Genomic DNA, 22,259 nt, shown 5'->3' with positions numbered 1-22,259 from the left:
CTGAGGCGGCCTGCATGGCAAAGTAGGATGATCACCAGCCTCCTTGGTGTGGCCTATATTTTCCTGGATAGGCTGGTGCATGCCTTTCCAGTTATGCCTCTGCCAGAGGTGGGGCTGGGGTTTATGCTAGAAGTGCAATTTGGTCAGGATGGAAGAAGCTGGTACCTACCAGCACTGTGATTTTCAGTACATGCTGCTTCCCCTTGTGCCAGAGGGGGAGTTAAAATGGTCCTTCTGGCCACTTTCTGACCTGGACAGGTTCAGACTTTACCTCTTCTTAGGATTATAAGATAGCTCACTGGATTTCCTGATCACTATCTTAAGTTGGTACATAAGCCTCTCTTCCTTCCCGATTTTGGGAAGCAGAGCTTCCAATGCCAGCCATGGAATTACTCCTTAGGCAGCATGTATAGCCAGTGGAAGATGGGCACCAGCCTCTGGGACGTGGAGTGCCCTACTCTTAAATCTTCTCTGCAGATGGGTAGTGTCCTCCTTCCAATCTTTCAACAATGTTGATGAATGACCTTCTTGTCTCCTGGAGCCAAAAGACAGGTGCTTTAGATAGCTCTTGGGGATTACTAACTGCCCTGTAGCATGAGCTGACTCTAGGAGCTCCTTAATTGCCACCATCTTGCTGGTTCTATTTCTCCTTACTTATATACTAATATACAGGAAGAGGTCATATCTTGTCTTGGATTCTCTAATAACACTAAGTTGGAAAACAATTGCATTTAGCAATATATTTACAGTGCTAGATTTACACAATTTGGAAATAACATATAGAAATTTTTTTAATATGCATCTCTGAGTCTAAAATATTTCAGACTGAATCCTCTGCCATGACGGCAGCAGTAGATGTCTTCAACCTCCAATGTCTCGTGACTGGCATCCAGCATTGGTGTTACCATCAGGAGTGTCCACCACCCATCTGTGGAAGGAGTGGGATCATGTCTTTCCTTTTTTGTGATGTCCCAGACTGTGTTAATGCCATCTAACTTCCAACACAATTCCTATGCTGCCCCAGCTTGTGATCAGATCTGCAAATCACATGATATTCATTTTATACTTTCATTTTTGCTTAGCAAAACCCACTCCAATTCTGTTATTTGCATCCAAGAGCACTAATCCCTAAAATATTTTTCATTATTGGTAGCATTACCCTGTATTAAAATTTATTTCCTCTTGAATATTTATGGCTATGCTGACTATTTTCATTTCTGCAAATTTATGAAATAGCAAAAAAAATCTAAAATTACTCATTAGTTTATTGCTTAGTATTCTGTTTTACTTGTAAATAAACTTGACATAATTGATTTGTATCATTTATTTAATTATATTTTCATTCATATACTCATTATACAAATACTAGTTGCAATCTCATGCAGTCCTGGTACTCTTTTTTTGTATTACGATTATAATAATGGCTGTTAATGAATACCTGACTTTTGGAGGAGAGAGGATGGGAGATAAACCCAACAAAATACAGGGATCTTCCATCTCAGTGTTTTGATCCTATGAGGGCTCACTTATCTTGTCACCTAGGTGACAGTACCTGGAGTGCTGGAGCAATCCTTCCCAGGAAGCTTTGTATGCTCTAAATCAGCGTTCACTCTATGGTGCTATTTCTCCCCTAGCTGGGATTCACAATCCTGGAATCAAGGGGTGGAAATGCGAGGGGCACCACTCACTAATACCCTAGTTATCCACAGAATAGTGTTCTATGCCTAGAAGTGTTCATGATATTGTTATCTGCTTAGTTCTAAAAGTATCATTAGTTTTGGGTAGGAATGAATAAACTGCTCTCTCAGACCTTGGGAGCTGAAGCCATTTTACCTATGACCACTAGGCGGAGGTGTTACACTTCAGTTCTGCTAATCAAGTCATTAGTGATTTTCGAAAGTGGCTAACTTAAATGACAGTCCTAAGGGTGACTTGTAAGTATCTGGGGACTCATTTCTGGGAGTATTATTTGTATTAAGGCAATACGAAGGTCTTGTTTTTGATATATTAAGTGAGGTGCCTTTGGGATGTTGAAGAGGAGCTTCAAATATCTGTTTAAAATCTAGACTGAGATGGATACACCATACGTGCACTGCATCTTTATCTAATGATATGAGTATATTCACCTAGGTTTGGGCACCATATTTATAACATTTAATTAAGTTCTGATATTACACTTACAGATGCATGTATTTTCTTACAAATTCCTTTTGTTTTCAAGATGGGTGCAGTTGATTTGAAAGAGTACAATTGCTGATAAAATATCCCATTTTCCAAATTGTGCTGAATATTGTATAAAGTTGTGGTGTTAAGCTGATTTCTTGCCGTTTGCAGGAGTGTAGTTACATTTCCTGGGGTCATGATATTTTTATCTCTTTCCATTATTTATCTTCACAACTCACTGCACAGGTACATTTGCCTATATACTCTCTATTGATTTGCATATGTTCCTTGGGGACTTGGTTGTCTGCTCAGAGCTCTATTAATGCAGTTTCCCTTGAAATGGGCACTGAGTACATCAGATAGGTGAGCAAGATGATGTCACATTCCCAACTGCTCATCCTGCTGGTACTCTGGGCCTCAGGTAAGAGGTTTAGAAGATTATTATCTTTATATTTGGAGAATGGTTTTAATATGCAGAGTGAGAAAATCATTTCATCTAAAGCAGATCTGAATATATATGATAAATAAGAAAACTTAGTTTTATATACATATTTTATACATTCATGATTTAATGTATGATCCATGTTCTTTTCTGGTTGCAGGTGCCAGTGGGGACATCGTGGTGACCCAGTCTCCAGGCTCTGTGGCTGCATCTGCAGGAGAGACCGTCACCCTCAAGTGCAAGGCCAGTCAGAGTGTTTACAGCAGGTTACACTGGTACCACCAGAAACCAGGACAGGCTCCTAAACTGCTCATCTATAATGCATCCAACAGGGCATCTGGGGTCCCTGATCGATTCAGTGGCAGTGGGTCTGGGACAGATTTCACTCTCACCATCAACAAATTCCAGCCTGAAGATCTGGGAGATTATTACTGTCAGCAGGATTACAACTCTCCTCCCACAGTGCTTCAGCCTCGAACACAAACCTCTTCCCCAGGGCTATAGGGCAGTGAGTCTTGCAGCACCAGCTGCTTCCTCTTCAAATAGACTTGAATATGTTTGCATCCCTCATCTGTCTGAGAAACCACATTCTTTAGGGGATTGTACCATAGAAATCTTTTTTCTCTTAGCCAGATTAAGTGACAGGGTGAGTTGACCCTCTAGGCTAGGGTCTTTTAAACTTTACAGCCTGATGGATTGCTTCTCTATTCATTGTATCTCCTTAATGTTTAAAAATTTATCATCTCCTTTCCTTTTCCTTTCATATTCTTCGTTCTCCCCCATCATCCTCCAACTCTGGTCCTTCCCAAGATTAAATCCTTGATGCTTCCTATTCAAAGCTTCCCCAAGGGAGGTCATTTACCTCCCTTATTCTTTTCCTTCACTGGACCCTTTGCCATCCATGCCATTCTTTTCATTGTCACAAAAGATGATCTGATTTGCTACTCTACCTTCTTTTTTAATTTAGATAACCATTTTCATTTCTTATTGCCATCAAATAGTAACTGTGGGTGCCTTAATATACTGTATTCATTCAAGACTGCTTAGGTTATAAGGGATGATGCTCAGCCAATGAAATATGGTAATTTCTGTTTGGCCACTGCTCTGTGGCTGGAATTGAAAGCTCCACTTTTGAAATATGGGGGAGGAAGAGACGGTTGGGTACCAACTTCAGCTACTGATAAGTAAATTCACTGGACAAAAATATAACCTTAAGGACAGTTAAGTTTGAAAGTGTTCAAGTGAGAAAGAGGCCGGTACCTGGTATCTTAACTCAGCACCTGGCAGAGAGGAAGCTGGGATGACTGAAAATCACAGTGTATTGGGGACCAGCTTCCTTCCATCCAGGCCATATTGCAATTCTAACCTAGGCCCCAGCCCCACCTCTACAGGGAGGAAGCTGGGGGACCTGAGGCAGCCTCTCCAGGAAATTACTGGTCAAGTCTCAGAGGCATTTGATCACTGGATGTTGGCAATGCAAGTCACACTGGGGGAATTTAGTGGCTGGAATTGGAAGCTACATTCCCAAAAACAGGGGAGAAGGAGATATTTGGCCACTGCTTTCAGCTACTGATGAGTAATTTGGCTTGCTAAAGTATAATACTAAGAACATCTAAAGTTTGAAACTGTTGAAGTCTGAAAGAGGCCTTTGTCCTCCATTTAGACCCTGCCCTTAGTGTGAGGGGAAAATGGGCTGAACAAAATCACAGTGACTGTAGGAACCAGTTTACTTCACCCAGATCACCCTGAAGCCTTAACCCAGGCTTCAGCCCCAACTCTGGCAGGGAGGAGGCTGGAGGGCCCTGTATAAGACTATCAAGGTAACCACAGGTACATCTGGCTAGCAAAGACTGAATAATCAGAATTCTACTGGGGCAAATGTGGTCATCTTTGGACCTGAACTGCCTAGATTGTTGCCCACATATACAGCTCCACCCCTACCCAAGGCAAGGGAGAATGGGTGTGAAGCTTCATCAGGCTCTCTGGGCAGCTACAGTCTAGGCCAGCACAATTTGTATTATTCCACAAAACTGTGACTTTGTCCCTTCCCCTGGCAAAGGAGAAAGTTGGGAGAAGGTTCCTTGGAACCTGTTGCAATGAGGGCAGCTTCAGCCTCCATATCTAGTAACACCAACTACACCCTTGGCTCCTACTACACAATCAGCAAGGGGGAAAGGGCAGGAAGCCTGAAAATAATGAGAAAACCTGCACCCAGAATACATACTCTAGTAAGCCAGATGCCAAGACACAACCAAAAATTATAATCCACACCAAGAAACAGGATGATATGGCCTAGTTAAAAGAACAAGATAAGCCTCCAGATGACATAAAGAAGTTGAGACACTAATCATAGATGTTCAAACAAATCTCCTTAATAAATTCAATGAGATGGCTAAAGAGATTAAGGATATTAAGAAGACATTGGATGAGCACAAAGTAAAATTTGAAGGCATCCATAGAAAAAAAGCATATCTTATGGGAACGAATGATGTAATATGTCAAATTTAAAAATATTGGAATCATAAATAGCAGATTTGAGGAGGCAAAAGAAAGGATTGGTGAGTTTTAAAATGGCCTCTGAAAGTGAACATACAAAAGAACAGATGAAGAAAAGAATGGAAAAAATTGAACAAGGTCTCAAGGAACTAATGACATGAAAAATCTTGAAAACATACGTGCCATGGGTGTCCCAGAAGGAGAAGAGATGGGAAAGGAGGACAAAACTAATATTTGAAGAAATAATGGTTGAAAATTTCCCAACCCTATTGAAGGACATAGATATCCATGTCTAAGAAGCCTAATGTATTCCCATTCAAAATACTCCAAATAGAAGAACTTCAAAGCACACACTGATCAACATGTAAATGCCAAAGTCAAAGTGAGAATTCTGAGAAAAAGATAAAGGCAATGAATAAAAATAAGGATACCCAATAATATAGAGTGCTGATTTCTCACAAGAAACCATGGAGATAAAAAGACAGTGGTATGATATATTTATGATTCTACAAGAGAAAAACTTCCATTCAAGAATCTTATATTTGGCAGGATTATATTTCAAAAATGAGAGTGAGTTTAGAATATCAGAGATAAACAGAAGCTGGGAGAATTTCTAAAGAAGAGACCAGATCTTCAGGAAACACTAAAGGGTGTGCCAAGCCTGAAAAGAAAAGACAGGAGAGAGGCCTGGAAGAGCATCTTGAAAGGTAGATTATTTCAATATAAGTATCAAATGTTAAAAGAATGGTGAAAATAAAATATGGCAGATAACACTCAAATAGGCAGGAATAAACTAACCAATGTTATAAAGCACTAGTATTCAGAAAACTGCAATTCAGTGTTAAAAAAAAAAAAAGGAAAAACGGCCTAAATAAATGGAAGCACACTCCATGCTCATGCATTGGAAGACTAAATATCATTAGGATGTCAATTCTACTCTAATTTATGTATAGATTCATTGCAATCCGGATAAAAATTCTACCAGCATTTTTTAAAAATTTGAAAACATAATTATCAAAATTTTTTGGAATAGTAAGAGGTCCTGAATAGCCAGAAACATTTAAAATGGAAAAGCACACTCTCATCTCCAGATTTTAAAGCTTGTTATCTAGCTGTAGTGGTAAAACAGCATGGTACTGGCATAAAGACAGACACATAGACAAATGGAATCCAATTGATGCTTCAGAAACAGACCTTCACATGTATGGTCAAGTGAATTTTGACTATCCTGTCCAATCTACACATTTTGGGCAGATCAGTCCATTCAACAAATGGTGCTGAAAGAACTGGGTATCTATAGCCAAAAGAAGAACAGAGGACCCCTATCTCACACCTTATCCAAAAATTAATTCAAAATGAATAAAAAACATAAACATAAAAGAAGAACCTTAAAGCTTCTAGAGAAAGTGTAGGAAAATATCTTCAAGATCTCTGGTCAGTGTAGATTCTCAGAGCAGATAAGAGAAGGCCAGGGACGGGCTACTGATATTTAATGTATATAGAAGTTTTAATTAACTTTTCTGTATAAAGGTGGAAATGTATAGAGTGTCTGATAATACATAGTAATTAACAGTTAGTTTATAAATGGGGATGTGGCTGAAAATGGTTGTCTACGGATGTAAAAGGCAATCAACAGAATGCTAGAGAATGTTCTAGGAACTGAAAAGCATGATAAACCAAGATGTGGATGGGAATGGTGTGTGATGGTACAAATGCAAGCAAGTCTTTTGTTAGCTAGGGCAAATGTACATCACTACTGTAGGATGGTGGGAATGTGGTGAAGCATGGGAAAAATACAGGTGGAGTTAACTGTGGATTGTGGTTAGCGGTGATTAAATAATATATTTTTTAAGATATATTTATTTATTTCTCTCCCCCCCACCCCTGTTTTTTGTTTTCTGCATCTATTTGCTGCATCTTCTTTCTTTGTCCATGTCTGTTGTTGTCAGTGGCATGGGAATCTGTGTTTCTTTTGGTTGCATCATCTTGCTGCATCAGCTCTCTGCGTGGGCAGTGCCATTCTTGGGCAGGCTGCACTTTCTTTCGCACTGGGTGGCTTTCTTTATGGGGCACACTCCTTGCGCATGGGGCTCCTCTACACGGGGGACAGCCCTGCGTGGCAGGGCACTCCTTGCACGCATCAGCACTGTGCATGGGCCAGCTTCACATGGGTCAAAGAGGCCCAGAGTTTGAACCGCAGACCTCCCATGTGGTAGACGGATGCCCTAACCACTGGGCCAAGTCCGCTGCCTATATAATATTCTTGCATCTATGCCAAAGATGTTCTTTGTTGATAATGGGACAGTATGCAAAATGTGTGCCAAATGTACACTCTGGAGGTGATAATAATCAGATGGCATTATCTTACCTGTAACAAATATCCTGCCACAGTGTGGTGTGTTGCTAGAGGGATGTTGTTTGGGAATTCTGCAAATATACAGATTTTTTTATAGGATTACAACTTCTTTCATAAAAATATATTTAAAAAATAATAACAGTGTGTTTTGTGGGAAAATACACCAAATGTAAGATAATGATTATAATTAGTAGTAAGATTTTGACAATATTCTTTCTTCATGTGTAACAAACATCTCATGACAATGCAAGTTGTTGTTGGAGGGTTGATGTGTGGGACTCCTGTATGATGTTATGCTTGCTTTGTAAGTTCACAACTTTTACTATGTACTTTTTTTTTGTATCTTTATATGTAAATGATACAAATATAATAATAATAGGGTTGGTTGGGGGAAAACACTTTAGTTAGTAGTAATATGTTGACAATGCTCTTTAATAACTAGTTAAAAATGTTTAACAACAATGCAAGGTACTGGTGGTAGGGTGAGGTACAAGAGTCCTGTATGCTGTTATATATGTTTGCTTTGGAAGTGTTCACAATTATTACTATAGATGTATTGTTTATGTAAGTTTATGTATGAGCGATATATGTCAATAAATTTAAAAATATGCATAACCAGAAAACAATTTCATAGACTGAAATAATTGTTGACTTAATGTTGTCTGTTCATTCAACAGGAAATTTTAAGTGGCATCTCTTGGCTTGACATAGAGAGACTTTACTACATAGCAGTATAAAAATCCAGTATTTGGAATATGTGGTCCTGACATAGCTACATGGAATTTTTCGGGAAGTTTATAATATAAGACAAGTTAGGATGAATTCAATCTAAAATTTGATTAAAAAGATGGGTTGAAATATATTCAGGTAGCTATAGATATTCTTCTTAAAGTCAATAAAAAGTGTCCATTAAGCAACTATTGCTTGTATGACAGATGATGTATGTATGGAAGGTTGAATAATGTAACTACAGTGCATTATACATCTTTTTATTTTATATTAGAAAAATAAGTGAAATATTATTGAAAATTTAATCCTGATATATAGGAGTATCAGGTATTAAATTTGCACATATCTTCTCTCCATTTCACGTATCATTAGACAAGAGGGTCCTCCACAGATATTTCTAGGATATTCCCATCTCTGTTCCTCATTTGTGCTCCTTGTTTGAAGAGATCTATAGGTACATGCCTAATCACTTTTCACCTGCGAAAGTTGTCATGTCTCCCTTGAACTTGTCTCCAGTTCATAATTTCTTTATAGTAGATATCTGAATTTTAGCATCTTTTACAATCTAGACAGATGGAGTATTATCCAAATCGTAATTTGTAGTTCCTTTTTACTTACCAGGTTTTTTTCACTTTACCATTTTAACTTTCTTCTGTAGTTTACATATGTAGCAAGATGAACTTGGGACATGGCGTGAAGACTTCACTTGGAAATCTAGGGTACAAGTAGAAGTTTATTGATTTCAAGTTCTCCTTTTCACACACACAAAAAGCCACTCAGATAAAATTCAGCAATGTTCTGCTACTATATAAAAGGATTGTCATCTTTCCTTTTTAAGGTAACAGTTTGTCATTTCCTCTGAGCTCTCTACAGAAGCAAATGTCTACATTTCTACCAAAGTTCTGCTTGAGGAAATATAGGCTTTATCAAAGGCCTCAAAATTCTTCCAGTCTTTACCCATCAACCATTTCCAAAATCACTTCCACGTATTTGGTATTTGTTATAGCACCATCCCATGCTTGGTACTAAAATCCGTCAGGATTTCACCACATAAATAGAACATAAGACCTATATTAAGAGCCTTCTTGCAATGAATAATTTGACTGATGTGGCTGACTTGCTTCAGGCCTCAAGGCTTCTAATTACTGTCTTTACTGTTTTAATACCACTTTATTTTCTATTTGTGGTCAAATGTCCCTGCCATGAGAATATATGTGGTGGCATTGGGGGTCCAGTGTTTTAATCCAGGCAATTCTCCCATCTGAAGTTTTAACTTAATAACATCTGCAGAAATTTTACATATGAGATAACTCATATAGGTTCCCAGGATTAGGATTGTTTTATGGGGTCTCCTTCAGATGACTACATACACACAAAAATATACCTTCAGACATCAAGAGTGTTCTAGGATCTTCTCCTTGACCAAAGCAGTGTGACCATTGCTATGCCATTTGCTATCTTCGTCTCTGGGACTATCCCTCATAAGATATTGTGACTTCTTTAATCTTCTCAGTTCAGTCATCTTGTAAGTTGATGATAATCAGCCTGGGGGAGGGAATAGATGGAGGCATGGTTGGTGCTTGAGGGATGAGATGATGGAAAATTTTGGGTATGAAGAGGACCTTTGGTAAATGAGTTACATTTCCAACCTCCGTTATTTCTCCTTTTTTGCAGAGTTGAATGGATTCCTTCCCTAAGATGTCTGTAATTAGTTCACTATTGCATTGAGCAAAAACAAAAAAGGATTTAGGTTATGTAGTCAGTTGATTACATACACAGCTGACTGCAGCTATAATCAGCAAAAGAGGTTTTCCTCACCAATGTAGGGAGTCTTTTTATCCAATTCGATGGTGGCCTCAAGAAAAAAAAATACAAGCAAAAAACATAGGTATATGAGCACTGGTGTCAAATTTCAATTCTGTCCCTAAATGACTAGACCATGTCATTCAGTTGCTGTTCTCCAGTCTCCTCAATTCATAAATGAGAAATTGCATGTCCCGCATGATGAAAGAGGTTGTTGATGTGGGAGGAGTGGGACTAGAGGTTTGGGGGGCTATATGGGGACCTCATAATTTTTTAATGTAACATTAAGAAAAATAAAGAGAAAAAAAGTAATTCAGAAAATGGGACCCATTCCTTATGACATTAAAAACTCCTTACACAAGTATGTGAAGCAGGCATGTTTCAAGGAGAACGCTTTTATTACCAAAAATAAAATCTTGCACTAGTAACAACAAAACATAAAAATAAATGAGAAATTTCATTTCTAAGCTCCTTTCTCACTCTAAGGGTCTCAGAATCTTTGTCCCTGAAAGTAGCAACTGTGAGTAGTAGCTATTGAGGGGCCAGCAGTATGTTTTAGAATTAGGGCTCTTGATCAGGCTTCCTGAGTTTGAATCCTGATTTCTGGATTTACTGATTGTGTGACATTGCACATGGTATTTACTCTCTCTAAATCCTATTTTCCTTATCTATATAATGAGGGTAATCCAACATGCCCCATGGGACTATTGGAGGATCCACTGATATGATCCTTGTCAGAGTCTGGGACATTGTATCCCTTACTATTATCGTAAAGTATTATAAAAACCTGTTGCAAGTTGGCATTTGTTGAACCATCAGCTGTATCATAAGTATCCTCTGTTCTCTTTTAGTTTCTTACTGTGATTATCAACATTTTCTTACTGTGACATATGCTTCCACAGTGAATCTATGGTAAATTAAAGCGTGCATATTTTCTTGAGAAAGACTCATAGAGAGGGAAGAAGCTTATTCACCATCTAATCTGATCCTTTTATTAGTTAATATTTGGTTACATCATGGTTCTACTGCTCAGGAGTGCTGTATTCCTAAGCACATGATATCACCTTTTTCAGCCTTAGATTCCTAATTTGGGAAGCAGGGCACCTGACAGTACTAGCAAATGTCAGTTCCCTGCTCTCCTCTACCTCCCTGGCTCCGTTGTCCCCTCCTTTCCTTCAACCCTGTCCAAACTTTACTCAGAGAACCTTGCTAGCTTCAGGGATACCACAGATTAGGGCCAGAGTTGGGAGATAGAACCTTCTCATCAAGAGATAATTTGCCACATGAGATGCCACATGGCAGGGTAGAAAGGACTAGTTGAAACCTGAGAGGAGATGGGTCAATAAATGGAGGGGCAGGAAGGCTGAGAAGAACTGGGGAAAGAGAGAGGGGGAAGAAGAGCGAGAAGCCATTGCTTACCTGAGGATGGGGAATGGAGCAAGAAGAAAGAAGGGGACAGAGGAGAGGGAGGGTGGAGGGTGTGGGGAGGAAGAAAAGTTGGCTTCATTGGGGAACGTCTCTTGGTGTGTCCATGGGAGTTTTTGTACATGACAATGTTGGCAAGTGGAGCCAAGGAGAGAGGAACCAGCAGGTGGAAAGGGATCATCCTAGTCAGTTTCCCCCTTCTTCCCCATTGTCTCTTCTCTTAGCTTCATCCTGCTCAGACCCTTTGTTTTAATCAACAAGGTCTTCCCAGGCTCCCAAAACTACAAAATGCAAGTGATACACATTTATTAGAGAAGTCATGAGCAATTCCCAGTACAGCCATGCTCCTCTCTGCTCTGCTCCTGTGTATACAACCTTCTCTTTTGTAGTGAACCATATCTGTCCCTTGCTAAGGTCAACATCTCCAGCGGTGCTCCATCTTGTCCTCTCACCTACTCAAGGACAGCACTCCAGCAATTTTCTCCTCTTCCCCTTGCAACATCAGACTTTTCTCTCTACTGGATCACTATCATTAACACTTAAAAATTTTGTCATTCAGCTCAATTTAATATATACCCTGAGTAGATGCCAATTCTTATTCCAGGAACTGCCTTACTGCTTCCCATTTCTAAGTCTTTCCTTAAAGAGTTGTCCATGCTGGCTGTTTCCAATTTATCATCTCCCACTCTCTTTGGACCCATTTCAGTCAAGACTTTTGCCCCTGCCATTCCACAGAATCTACTCAGTTCATCAATGACCGCCTCATAGCTAACTCCTATGGTCCATTTTCATTCCTAATCTTCTTGGACCTGTCATCATCATTGACATTGTTTGTCAGTTTCTCCTCCTTGTAGCAATTGGATTGCATTCTAGGGCACCACTACTCCCTGATTTTCCTTCTTCCTCTCTGACTGATACTTTGCAAACTTTCACATTCCTTCTCATATTGCCAAGTTTCTTAAAGTTGGAGTGCCTCCCAGCTCAATACTTGGATTCCTTCTTCCATACACACCCCCTATGTGCTCTCACTCAGTCTTAAGACTTTAAACAACATCTCTGTGGGGAAGAAACCATGCTTATGTCTCCAGCACTGGCCACTCTCTTCTGAATTCCAGGCTCATAACCAGCTGTTTACCTAACATCTCTACTTGGTGGTCTAACAGTCACCTCAGATTAAACATGTTCAAAATAGAGCTCCTAAACCCTAGAAATCAAGAGAGTATCTATTGGTATAAGGATGTTGAAATAGAACATAGAAATGGAATAGAGACCAGAAATAGGCCAAATTGATATGGACAGTTGATTTTCAATGAAGATGCCAAAGCAATCCAATGGGACAAGGAAGTCTTTCAATGAATGTTGCTGGGACAACTTGATATCCACAGGGAAATTCATGAACCTTGGCCCCTACATCATACCATACAAAAAAATTAACTCCAGAGGGATCAACATTTAGCTCTTGGTCTTTCCTCCCAAATCTGCTCCTTCTATAGGTTTCCTTAATTTCAATTAAAGCAACTGTATTCTTCCGATTCCTCAGCCTGTGCATTCTGGAGTCACCCTTTTCTTCTCTCTCTTTCTTTCTCCCTCCCACCTCCACAGTCAGTATATCCTGTCAGGTCCACTTTCAAGATAACTTACAGTGTTATAATAGCCTCCTAACTCTGGCCCCTACCTCCATACTTGCCCCTGAACTGAACCCTGATTGCTGTTCTCATCAGAAAATCTAGTGAAATCACGTTTAAATACAAGTCAAAGGCGAAGGTGCCCCTACTCGAAACTCACCAACATTCATGTCTCTTGGAGTGAAAATGTTCAACCTGTGACTGATAAGAACCTACATGATCTGCTGCTCTTCCTCACCTGTCTGGCCAATTCCCCGGATTGTGAACACATTGGGCACACACCCACCTGAATACTTTTTGTTGTACCTGTGCCCAGAATATTTTCTCCTCTTCATCCACACGGTTTGCTTCCTCACTTAATTTAGTTCTTTCCCTAAATGTTACCTTCTCATTGACACCTTTCCTGATTTACCCAAACCTATAAAACTGCTCCAGCAACCTCTGCCCTTCCTCCCAACCTTAATTTTCTTTTTAGCATATACTATTATCTAAGAAAGTACATTGTGTACTTATTAATATTGTTTATTATTTTTTCTCCCCCACTAGACTAGAAGCTACATGAGGGCAGAAAGCTCTACCTGTTTGGTATTCTCAGAATCTAAAACAGTATCTGACCTAGTACAGGCATTTAATAAATGCTTGTTAAATGAGTGAGTAAACTGGGGTTCTAGTCCACGAACTATTGGTCGTAAGTTTTCTGTTTCCCCACACTGCGTTTCCCATCTGATGCTGTTGTCTTAAGGGGCTGTTTCAGTTTCTTGTGTGTATCTTGATTGTGAAATAGATTTTAAGAGGATCAATGGCAAGGAGCATGAAACTGGTCTCATACTGTTTTATATTCCCCACTATTGCTAGCATTGGGAGGGGGATATAGAAGTTGCTAACCTCCCTTTAGCTCCCTACATCATATGTCATGTCCAGTAAATATGTGAGCTTGTGTAGGTATGTGAGAAATTAGATCTACCACCCTCTAATTTTTTGTGAAATAGTTCACACATTTTTAAAAATTATTTTTTTTAATTTTTAAAGAAGATTTAGATTATAAATGTTCCATAAAAAATATAGAGAGCTTTTCTCACATACTTCACTCCCTCCCCCTTCCACACTTTCCCACATTAGCATCTTTCATTAGAGTGATACATTTGTTACAGTTCATGAGTACATATTGAAGCACTGCTACCAACCGTGGACTGTAGTTTATATTATACTCTATACTCTGCTTAACTCAATTTTATAGGTTATGAAAAAAAGTATAATAGTCTGTATCGTTCATTGCAATGTCATGCGGGACAATTCCAATGTCCTGGAAATGCCCCCATGTTACACCTATTCTTCCTCCTCCCTCCCCTCAAAACTTGTGGTATTTCACATCTTCTAAATATTTGAGTCCAAGTATATTTGTACTCCCAGGAAGTTATGTAATTATGGCTTACATTGTTGTAACTTCTATGCCCACACTTGTGCAAAAAAGGATTGAGAGATTTTTTTGAGGAATAATTGATTAGAAGGAGATAGAGTGGTACAGAGGAATCAAGAGCAAACTAGATGTCAGGACACAGGAGCCCAGGTGTTTAGTAGCTGAACAATCTGAAGCAGGCATCCCTCTGCCAGTGTTTTCATCTGTATGAGGGGACTGGGCTGGAAAGAATCTTTTCACTAATAGTTACTTTAAGCTTTGCTAAGGTGTTCGGTGTGAGCCCAGGAAAATTCATCTCATTTTTCCATGGGGCAGATTAATGTCAAATTCAACACATTTTTGTGTAAAGCCTTGGATATGTGGGGTAGTAAAGAATTATCCAGACATCCCCTCTTTTGAAAAATATAATGAGAACAACATACATAACTAAAAAATTTCCAGTGGCCACATTAAAACAGTAAAAAGAAAGCTGTGAAATTAATTCTGATCACTTAGTTGATTTAACCTAATATATGTAAAATATTACCATTTCAACATGCAGTCAATATAAAAATTATTAATCAGGTATTTCATACACATAATTCTGTACTAAGTTTTCAAATTTGATGTGTTTTTACACTTACAGCAAGTCTCAGTATGGACTAGCCTCATCTCCAGGCTCAGTAGCCACGTGTGGCTAGTGGCAGCTGTACTGAAGACAGAGAGGAACAGCAAGCTTCAAATATCTTGGAGATTGAAAGATTTATGACTGTGAAGAATGGGCTCAAGGAGCCTGGAAGGAAGTCAAACAAAAGGCACATTGAGCTACTCCTGTTACCTACAGTGATTGATGTTTTAGCAACCTGAGTGTGTACTAGGCCTGGTGCTTAGCACCTCACGTGAATTTTTTCATTTAATCCTCACACCAGTCTTACTAAGTCATATTCCTTCCCTTACATATGAGAAAAATGAGGCATAAAATTCAAGTAATTACCTATTATGACTTGTGAGCATATTTTCCTGGACAATTATATGCAGACAATGATGTGGGAAAAGGAGCTCAATAGTTTATCCACTGAGTCTTTCCAGGCTTAAATCCCGGCTGCCTTGACCCCTGGTGGTAATTCACCTGTGCTCACCCATGGGGATGGGGCCTCGGAGCTCAGGGCCCGTGTCCTGGCATCTTGGCCTTACGTTCTCCAGTGGCCGCTCTGTAAACAATGTAGTTTAGTAAAATGTTAGGTCCCACCTCATTAGCCTTTATAAACCCTCCTCTTCCTCCCCCAGCCCCGGAGCCAGCCTAAGTGGCTCCTTCTATGGGAAGATGAAAGGCCTGACCTACACGTGCTCTCACTGGGAGCCAGGATTACAAGAAAGAACAAATAAAATCGTTAGGTTGGAGGGACACAGATTGAAAAGCTAGGACTTGGAATTGTCAATGCCTGGAACAAGGCGTGCTATAAAAAGACAAACAAAAGACAAACATCTGTTATTTCCCTCTTCTCTTCCTATTTCATATCTTATCTTCTCATCAGTCAACTTTTGCCTCTTTTTCTGTTTCTCTCTCTCTCCCTTCCCCATTTCTTTCTCTCCATCTTCCTTTGCTTCTTTTTTTCTTTTTAAGGAGGAACCAGGGACCTTGTACATGGGAGGCAGGCACTCAACCATGAGCTACATCCGCCCCCTCCTGTACTTTTTATTTTGTTTACTCATCCTCTCCACTCCCTTTTCCCATTGCTTCAAAATACTATGTTTACCTCATGGAATTGCTCCAGGTCTTGTGGGCAGGAACATGTTAGCATCAACACGAAGAAACATGGAATATTCTAAAAGCCTCCTTTTACAGAAATGAGTTAAAAACTGAAGCTACACTCCACTATTGAAGCCAAAGAGGATCCCATCCTGAGGCCTGGACATCAGAGTTGGAAAAAGGCCTCAAGGTCCCCAAATAGGCTCTTGGTCTTGCAGACTGGCTGAGGGGGACGTGGGGGAAGCAGTGCACCCAGGGGTGCCTGCTGCGGTGTATGTGGCCAAAAGCAGGGACAGGTGGGGTGACGGGTGAGCAGCTGACTGCCCCAGTCTCTGGAGACTCAACTTTTGTTACTATTATAGAACTTCCTCCAGCTACCAGGAAGCCTTAGCTCCTCTCACTGTGTCTTAGTTTATGTACAGTCCACATGCTCTTTCCTGATGTCCAGACATCTTTGCTCCCAACAGTTGATGGCCTCTGCCATGGATGGGTCTCCCCATCTCAGAAGGAGTCGCTGCTCCCACTCGCTACGTGCAGAGTGTGGAGACGCTCTCACTGCCCTGAGAGAGGACAGCAGCCCTGCCTGATGGGGCGTCCCAGGGCAGGGCCTTCCTAGTTTCCTTGCCAGAGATCCTTTCCTCATTCTTGCTTCCTTATTTCCCTCTTCTCCCTTCTCTTCCCCTTTCCTCTTTAATTCTTTCTCTTTCTTTTTCCTCCTCATTTTCGCCTTCCCCCTCACTTCTCTCTTACAGGTACCACCGCTCATGCTCAGAGCTGTCTGCACTCAATAGGCTGCACCCACTGGGCTTTCAGAGGTGCCAGGGTGTGAGCTCCTCACCTGCTATCGCTTTTAATCTTTGCAGTTATTTTTAACCTACCAGGTGGTGATTATCATTATCTGCATTCTAAGGGAGATAAAGTGAGGCCCAGGTCGATGAAGAACCTTTCCCAGAGTCCCCCAGCCCATAAATGGCAAAGTTCTGACCCAGAGTTCATGGTCACAGCCCACAGGTGCAGCCTGGCTCTCTCACCTGCTTGGACGTGAACACATGTTGGCATGAACTTTCTGGATTTGAGGAACGTTCAGAGCCCACGGTGTCCCATTTCTGGGAGGGGATTCAGCCATACTGGGGTGAGCGAACCCTTACTGGGGCCACTGGACCTTGTGGAATGAAGCCCTTGGGGAGCTGAGCGTTCTTCTTTGCCAGCCCCATTGGGTTAGCATCTTAGCGATGCTGCAACAAAGGGCCACAAACTGCATTGTCAAAAACAGCAGAAACTGCCTGGGTCAGCTCGGGATTCCACCACCTGTCCTCCAGCCACCTGGAAAATCCCCACCCTCAGCACAGTCTGTGAAGTCCAGGGAACCCCTGAGGGATGCTGGACGTGTCTGCCCACCTTCCCTTCCCTCCAGCTCCTGGAACAACCTCTGCTCATGGCAGCCTGAGGCAAAACTTTATTAAACTAAAAAGCAAACAGAAATGTATTCTCTCAGGGTCCTGGGGAGCAGAAGCTGGAAATCAGGGTGTTGCAGGGTTGGCTCCTCTGGAGGCTCAGAGGGAGAAACCGCCCCTCCTCTCCCACAGCTCCCGGGGCTTCCAGCCAGGCTTGGCATTCCTAGGCTTGCCGGTGTGTCCCTGCGCTCCCACCTGACCTTCCTGTGCTGGGGTTTCCAATCGCCCCCTCCTTACTAGGACACCAGCCACTGGGTTAGGGCCACCCTAGTCCAGCAGGACCTTATGTGAACCAAGTGCATCTGCAAAGATCCTATTTCTAAACAAGGCCACGGTCACAGTATGGGGAGGTTCACACTTCAATATACCCTTTCAGGAGGCACAATTCATCCCATGAAATGTTGCCTTACTAGCTTCAGTCCTGGGGGTCAAGCTTCAGAGTGTTGCTTTCTGAAGAGGAGATGACTTGGGTTCATAGATGAATTACAGAAGGACGAGGGGCTTGCCAGCCTCCAGCGTGCTTGGGCCTGCAGTGACACTGTGCATTCCTACAGTGCCTGCGCGAACAGGTTTGAAATGGTTTGAGGCCTTGCTCTGCTCCGTTACAGAGCAAGGTAATAGAAATTCAGACAGTGGCTTGCCCCCTCCCGAATCTCGTGTACTGGGCATCTTGTCTGCACTAATACTGTAGCCACCTGGCCATGTGTGGCTTGTTTAATGCAAAGTAAAATTTAAGATTCAGATTTTCAGAGGCTCTGAGTCTACAGGATGTTTGATTAGAGAAATGAAGGCTAAGTTTTTACTGAAGAGCTGAATGCCTAAGGAACTAAGGGAAGACGAGGGTAGCATGAGCTGAATTTAACTGAAGAACATTGGAGAGTCAGGTGAGAATGTCTGCTGAGCACACATCTTGTGTTAAACCTGCTGACACTCAGCTTAGTTTCAATGTTGAGGAATAGTTGTAGCTCCAGAACTGTATGGGAGCAGAGGCTGAACATGCTGGGCCTCAGCAGGGTTCTGTTGGAGACAAATCTCGGCTGTGATATCTTCCCACCATGGCACTTTGGAGTCTACCATTCCCCTGGTGTTTGAGCAGCAAAATTCCCATAATGCCAGAGCTGGAATATCCTTGAAAGGCTGTGCCTTCAGTGTCCATCAGGCTGTTCCAGGGAATCTGTGCAGTGATGAGGAAGTTGATGTGGCTCAAGAAGTTGTCACCTGCCTACCACATAGGGGTCCCCAGATTTGGTCCTGGTGCCTCATAAAGAAGACAGCAAGCTGATGCAATAAGATGATGCAATGAGGAAACACAATGAGAGACACAACAAGTAGTGAGCAGGGGTGGCTCAAGAAACTGGGTACCTTCCTCCTCATGGGAGGTCCCGGGTTCAGTTCCCAGTGCCTCCTAAAAAAGAAAAAGAAGATGAGCAGACCCTGTGAGTGAAAACATCAGGGAGGGGGGTAAATTATCCTCGAAAAAGTCATTGGAATTTCTGGTTCTTGGAGTAACGCTGGAGGGTAGAGAGTCCAACGGAGACTTAAGCCTGGGGTGGGGTGGGAGTGGTTGAATAAATGTGGCTTTAAGTCTGTGGGGGAAAAAAAAATAAGGGGAGCCCTTAATTGTTGAATGTGGCTCCCAGGGATGTGTGAGCAAGTTTATGTAATTTGAAGGGATGTTATTGAGCCTTTGTGAACTCTACTCAGACCTTCTAAGTTTCAAAACTGTGGTAATAGTGAATATTCTCAAGAGGAAGGATGGCAAGGGGTCTCCCTATCCAGCTTTGGGGGATTTTTGTGTATAAGATCATGTCATTTGTAAATAGTAAAATTTTTACTTCTTCCTTTCCAATTTGGATCCCTTTTATTTCTTTTTCTTGCCTAACTGCTTGAGGAAGTTCTTTTAGCACAATGTTAAATAACAGCACAGGCAGTGAGCATCCTTGTCTTGTTCCAGATATTAGAGGGAAAGTCTTTAGTATTTCACCATTGAATATGATGTTGGCTGTGAGTTTTTCACAAATACCATTAATCATGCTGAGAAAGTTTTCTTCTACTCCTGTCTTTTGAAGTGTTTTATCGAGAAAATGCTCTGCTTTGTCAAATGCTTTTTTTTGCATTCACTAGAAGTCATCATGTGATTTTTTTCCCTTCAACTTGCCAATGTGGTGTATTACATTGACAGACTATTTAGTTAAACCTTCCTTGTATACAAGAGATGAAACTCACTTGATCATGGCGTTACATGTGTTTAATTAAAATCATGTGATAAACACATTAATTCATTTGATGTGTTTTTGAATATGATTAGCCCATATTTTCTTGTGGATTTTAGTATCCAGGTTCTTAGAGAGATTTGTCTGTAGTTTTCTTTGCTGGTGACATCTTTATGTAGTTTTGGTAATAGGGTTATATTGCATCATAGAATGAATTAGGCAATTTCTCTCCACATCTATTTTTTTTGGAAGAAGTTAAGTGATTCCCACAGAGGCTGGTGCAGGTCCCTGCAGCTTCTTACCTGCTGGAGGTGGCACTAGGGCCTAGGCTAGAGTGGTAATCTCATCTGGATGGAAAGAAGTTGGTCCCCACCAGCACTGGGAGAACTCTCCACTTCCCCACACGCCAGGTGCAGTGTTAAGATGGCAGTTCCTGGCCTCTTTCTGACTTTGACAGGCTCAAACTTTCACTGTTTTCAGGTTTATCTTTCATCCCACTGAACGTAGTCATCAGTAGCTGACCTTGGTGTCCGACCATCTCTTCTTCCCCCATTTTTGGGAAGCAGAGCTTTCAATTCCAGCTGCAGATCACTTATCGAAAAGGTTTGTGGGAAACGGACTTTGGCCCAGTGGTTAGGGTGTCTGTCTACCACATGGGAGGTCCGCGGTTCAAGCCCCGGGCCTCCTTGACCCGCGTGGAGCTGGCCCATGAGCAGTGCTGATGCGCACAAGGAGTGCTGTGCCACACAGGGGTGTCCCCCGCGTAGGGGAGCCCCACGCGCAAGGAGTGCGCCCATGAGGAAAAGCCGCCCAGCGCGAAGGAGGGAGCAGCCTGCCGAGGAATGGCGCCGCCCACACTTCCAGTGCCGCTGACAACAACAGAAGTGGACAAAGAAACAAGACGCAACAAAAAGACACAGAAAACAGACAACCGGTGGAGGGGAGGGGAATTAAATAAATAAAAATAAATCTTTAAAAAAAAAAAGAAAAAAAAGAAAAAGATTGCACCTTTAGTGGAGGATGGGCACCTGCCACCATGCTGTGGAGCATTCTACTCATGAGTTTTCTCTGCAGATGGGCAGTCTCATCCTTCCATTCCTTCAATCATGTGGCAGGATGATCTTCTGATGGTTTGTAGCTACCAGACAGGTGCTTTAGACAACTCTGGGGATTATTAACTGCCCTGTAGCATGAGCTGACTCTAGGAGTTCCTTTCTTTGCCACCATCTTGTTGGTTCTGTTTCTTCTTACTTATATATTTTATATTTTGAAAGAGGTCATCTCTTGTCTTGGATTCTCTAATAACTCTAAGTTGGAAAAATATTTGCATTCAGCAATTTATTTACAGTTTCTAGATTCACAAAATTTGGATACAACATGTAGAATATTTTCTAATATGCATATGCATCTCTGAGTCTAAAATATTTCAGACTGAATCCTCTGCCATGATGGTGGCAGTAGATGTCTTCAACCTCCAATGTCTCATGACTGGCATCCAGCATTGATGTTGCCATCAGGAGGGTCCACCATCCATTTGTGGTAGGAGCGGGATCATGTCTTTCTCTTTTTGTGATGTCCCAGACTATGTTAATGTCATCTAATTTCCAATACATTTCCTATGCTGCCCCAACTTGTGATCAGATCTGTAAGTCAAACCATATTAACTTTGCACTTTCTTTATTGATTAGCTGAAACCTTCCCCATTTCAGTTGTTTACATCCAAAAGCACTAATCCATAAAATATTTCTCATATTTGGTAGCATTACTCTGTATCAAAATTTATTCTTCTAGAATATTTCCATCTATGATAACCTATTTTCATTTGGGCTTATTTATGAAATAGCAAAAACAAAAATCTAAAATTACACATTAGTTTTTTGCTTAAAATTCTGTTTTACTTGTAAATAAAGTTGACATAATTGATTTATGTCATTTATTTATTAATCTTTTCATTCCTATACTTATTAAACACATACTAGTTGCAATCTCTTATCGGCCTGGTACTCTTTTATGTACTAAGGTTATAATAATGGCTGTTAATGCATAGCCTGACTTTTGGATGAGAGAGAATGGGAGATAAACCCAACAGCACACAGGGTTCTTCCATCTCAGTGTATTCATCCTAAGAGGGCTCACTTAGCTTGTCAACTAGGTGACAGTACCTGCAGGGATGGGGCAATGCTTTCCAGGAAGTTTGTAGCTCTAAATCAGCATTCACTCTATGGTGCTATTTCTCTCCTAGCTGGGGTTCACAATCCTGGAATCAAGGGGTGGAAATGTGAGTGGCACCACTCACTATTACCCCAGTGATCCACCAGGAAAGTTTTTGTTTCCTGTCCCTGCAACCTTAAGCTCAACTTGTCTTCAGGTCTTATTCCCAAAGGAGGAGTGCTTCCACCAGGAAACA

At 41.2% G+C, this 22,259-nt stretch overlaps 1 non-coding gene and 1 gene segment (V, D, J or C); both read left to right on the top strand.

Annotated features, from left to right (window-relative positions):
• The first annotated feature begins 2,496 nt into the window (after window positions 1-2,496).
• LOC101420550 (immunoglobulin kappa variable 3-11-like) lies at window positions 2,497-3,109 on the top strand. The segment is given in 2 exon segments: window positions 2,497-2,584; window positions 2,766-3,109. Coding segments are annotated over 2 exon segments (393 nt in total).
• A 15,032-nt stretch (window positions 3,110-18,141) lies between these two features.
• Window positions 18,142-18,274, top strand: LOC111763843 (small nucleolar RNA SNORA9). Its single transcript, XR_002796596.1, has one exon. It is a non-coding gene; the product is annotated as a small nucleolar RNA SNORA9 (small nucleolar RNA).
• Window positions 18,275-22,259: the final 3,985 nt, after the last annotated feature.

Source organism: Dasypus novemcinctus, chromosome 17, assembly GCF_030445035.2.
Source record: "Dasypus novemcinctus isolate mDasNov1 chromosome 17, mDasNov1.1.hap2, whole genome shotgun sequence".
Classification (NCBI taxonomy): Eukaryota; Metazoa; Chordata; class Mammalia; order Cingulata; family Dasypodidae; genus Dasypus; species Dasypus novemcinctus.
Note: the sequence above shows the minus strand (reverse complement) of the source record. Positions and strands in the feature narration are given on the sequence as shown.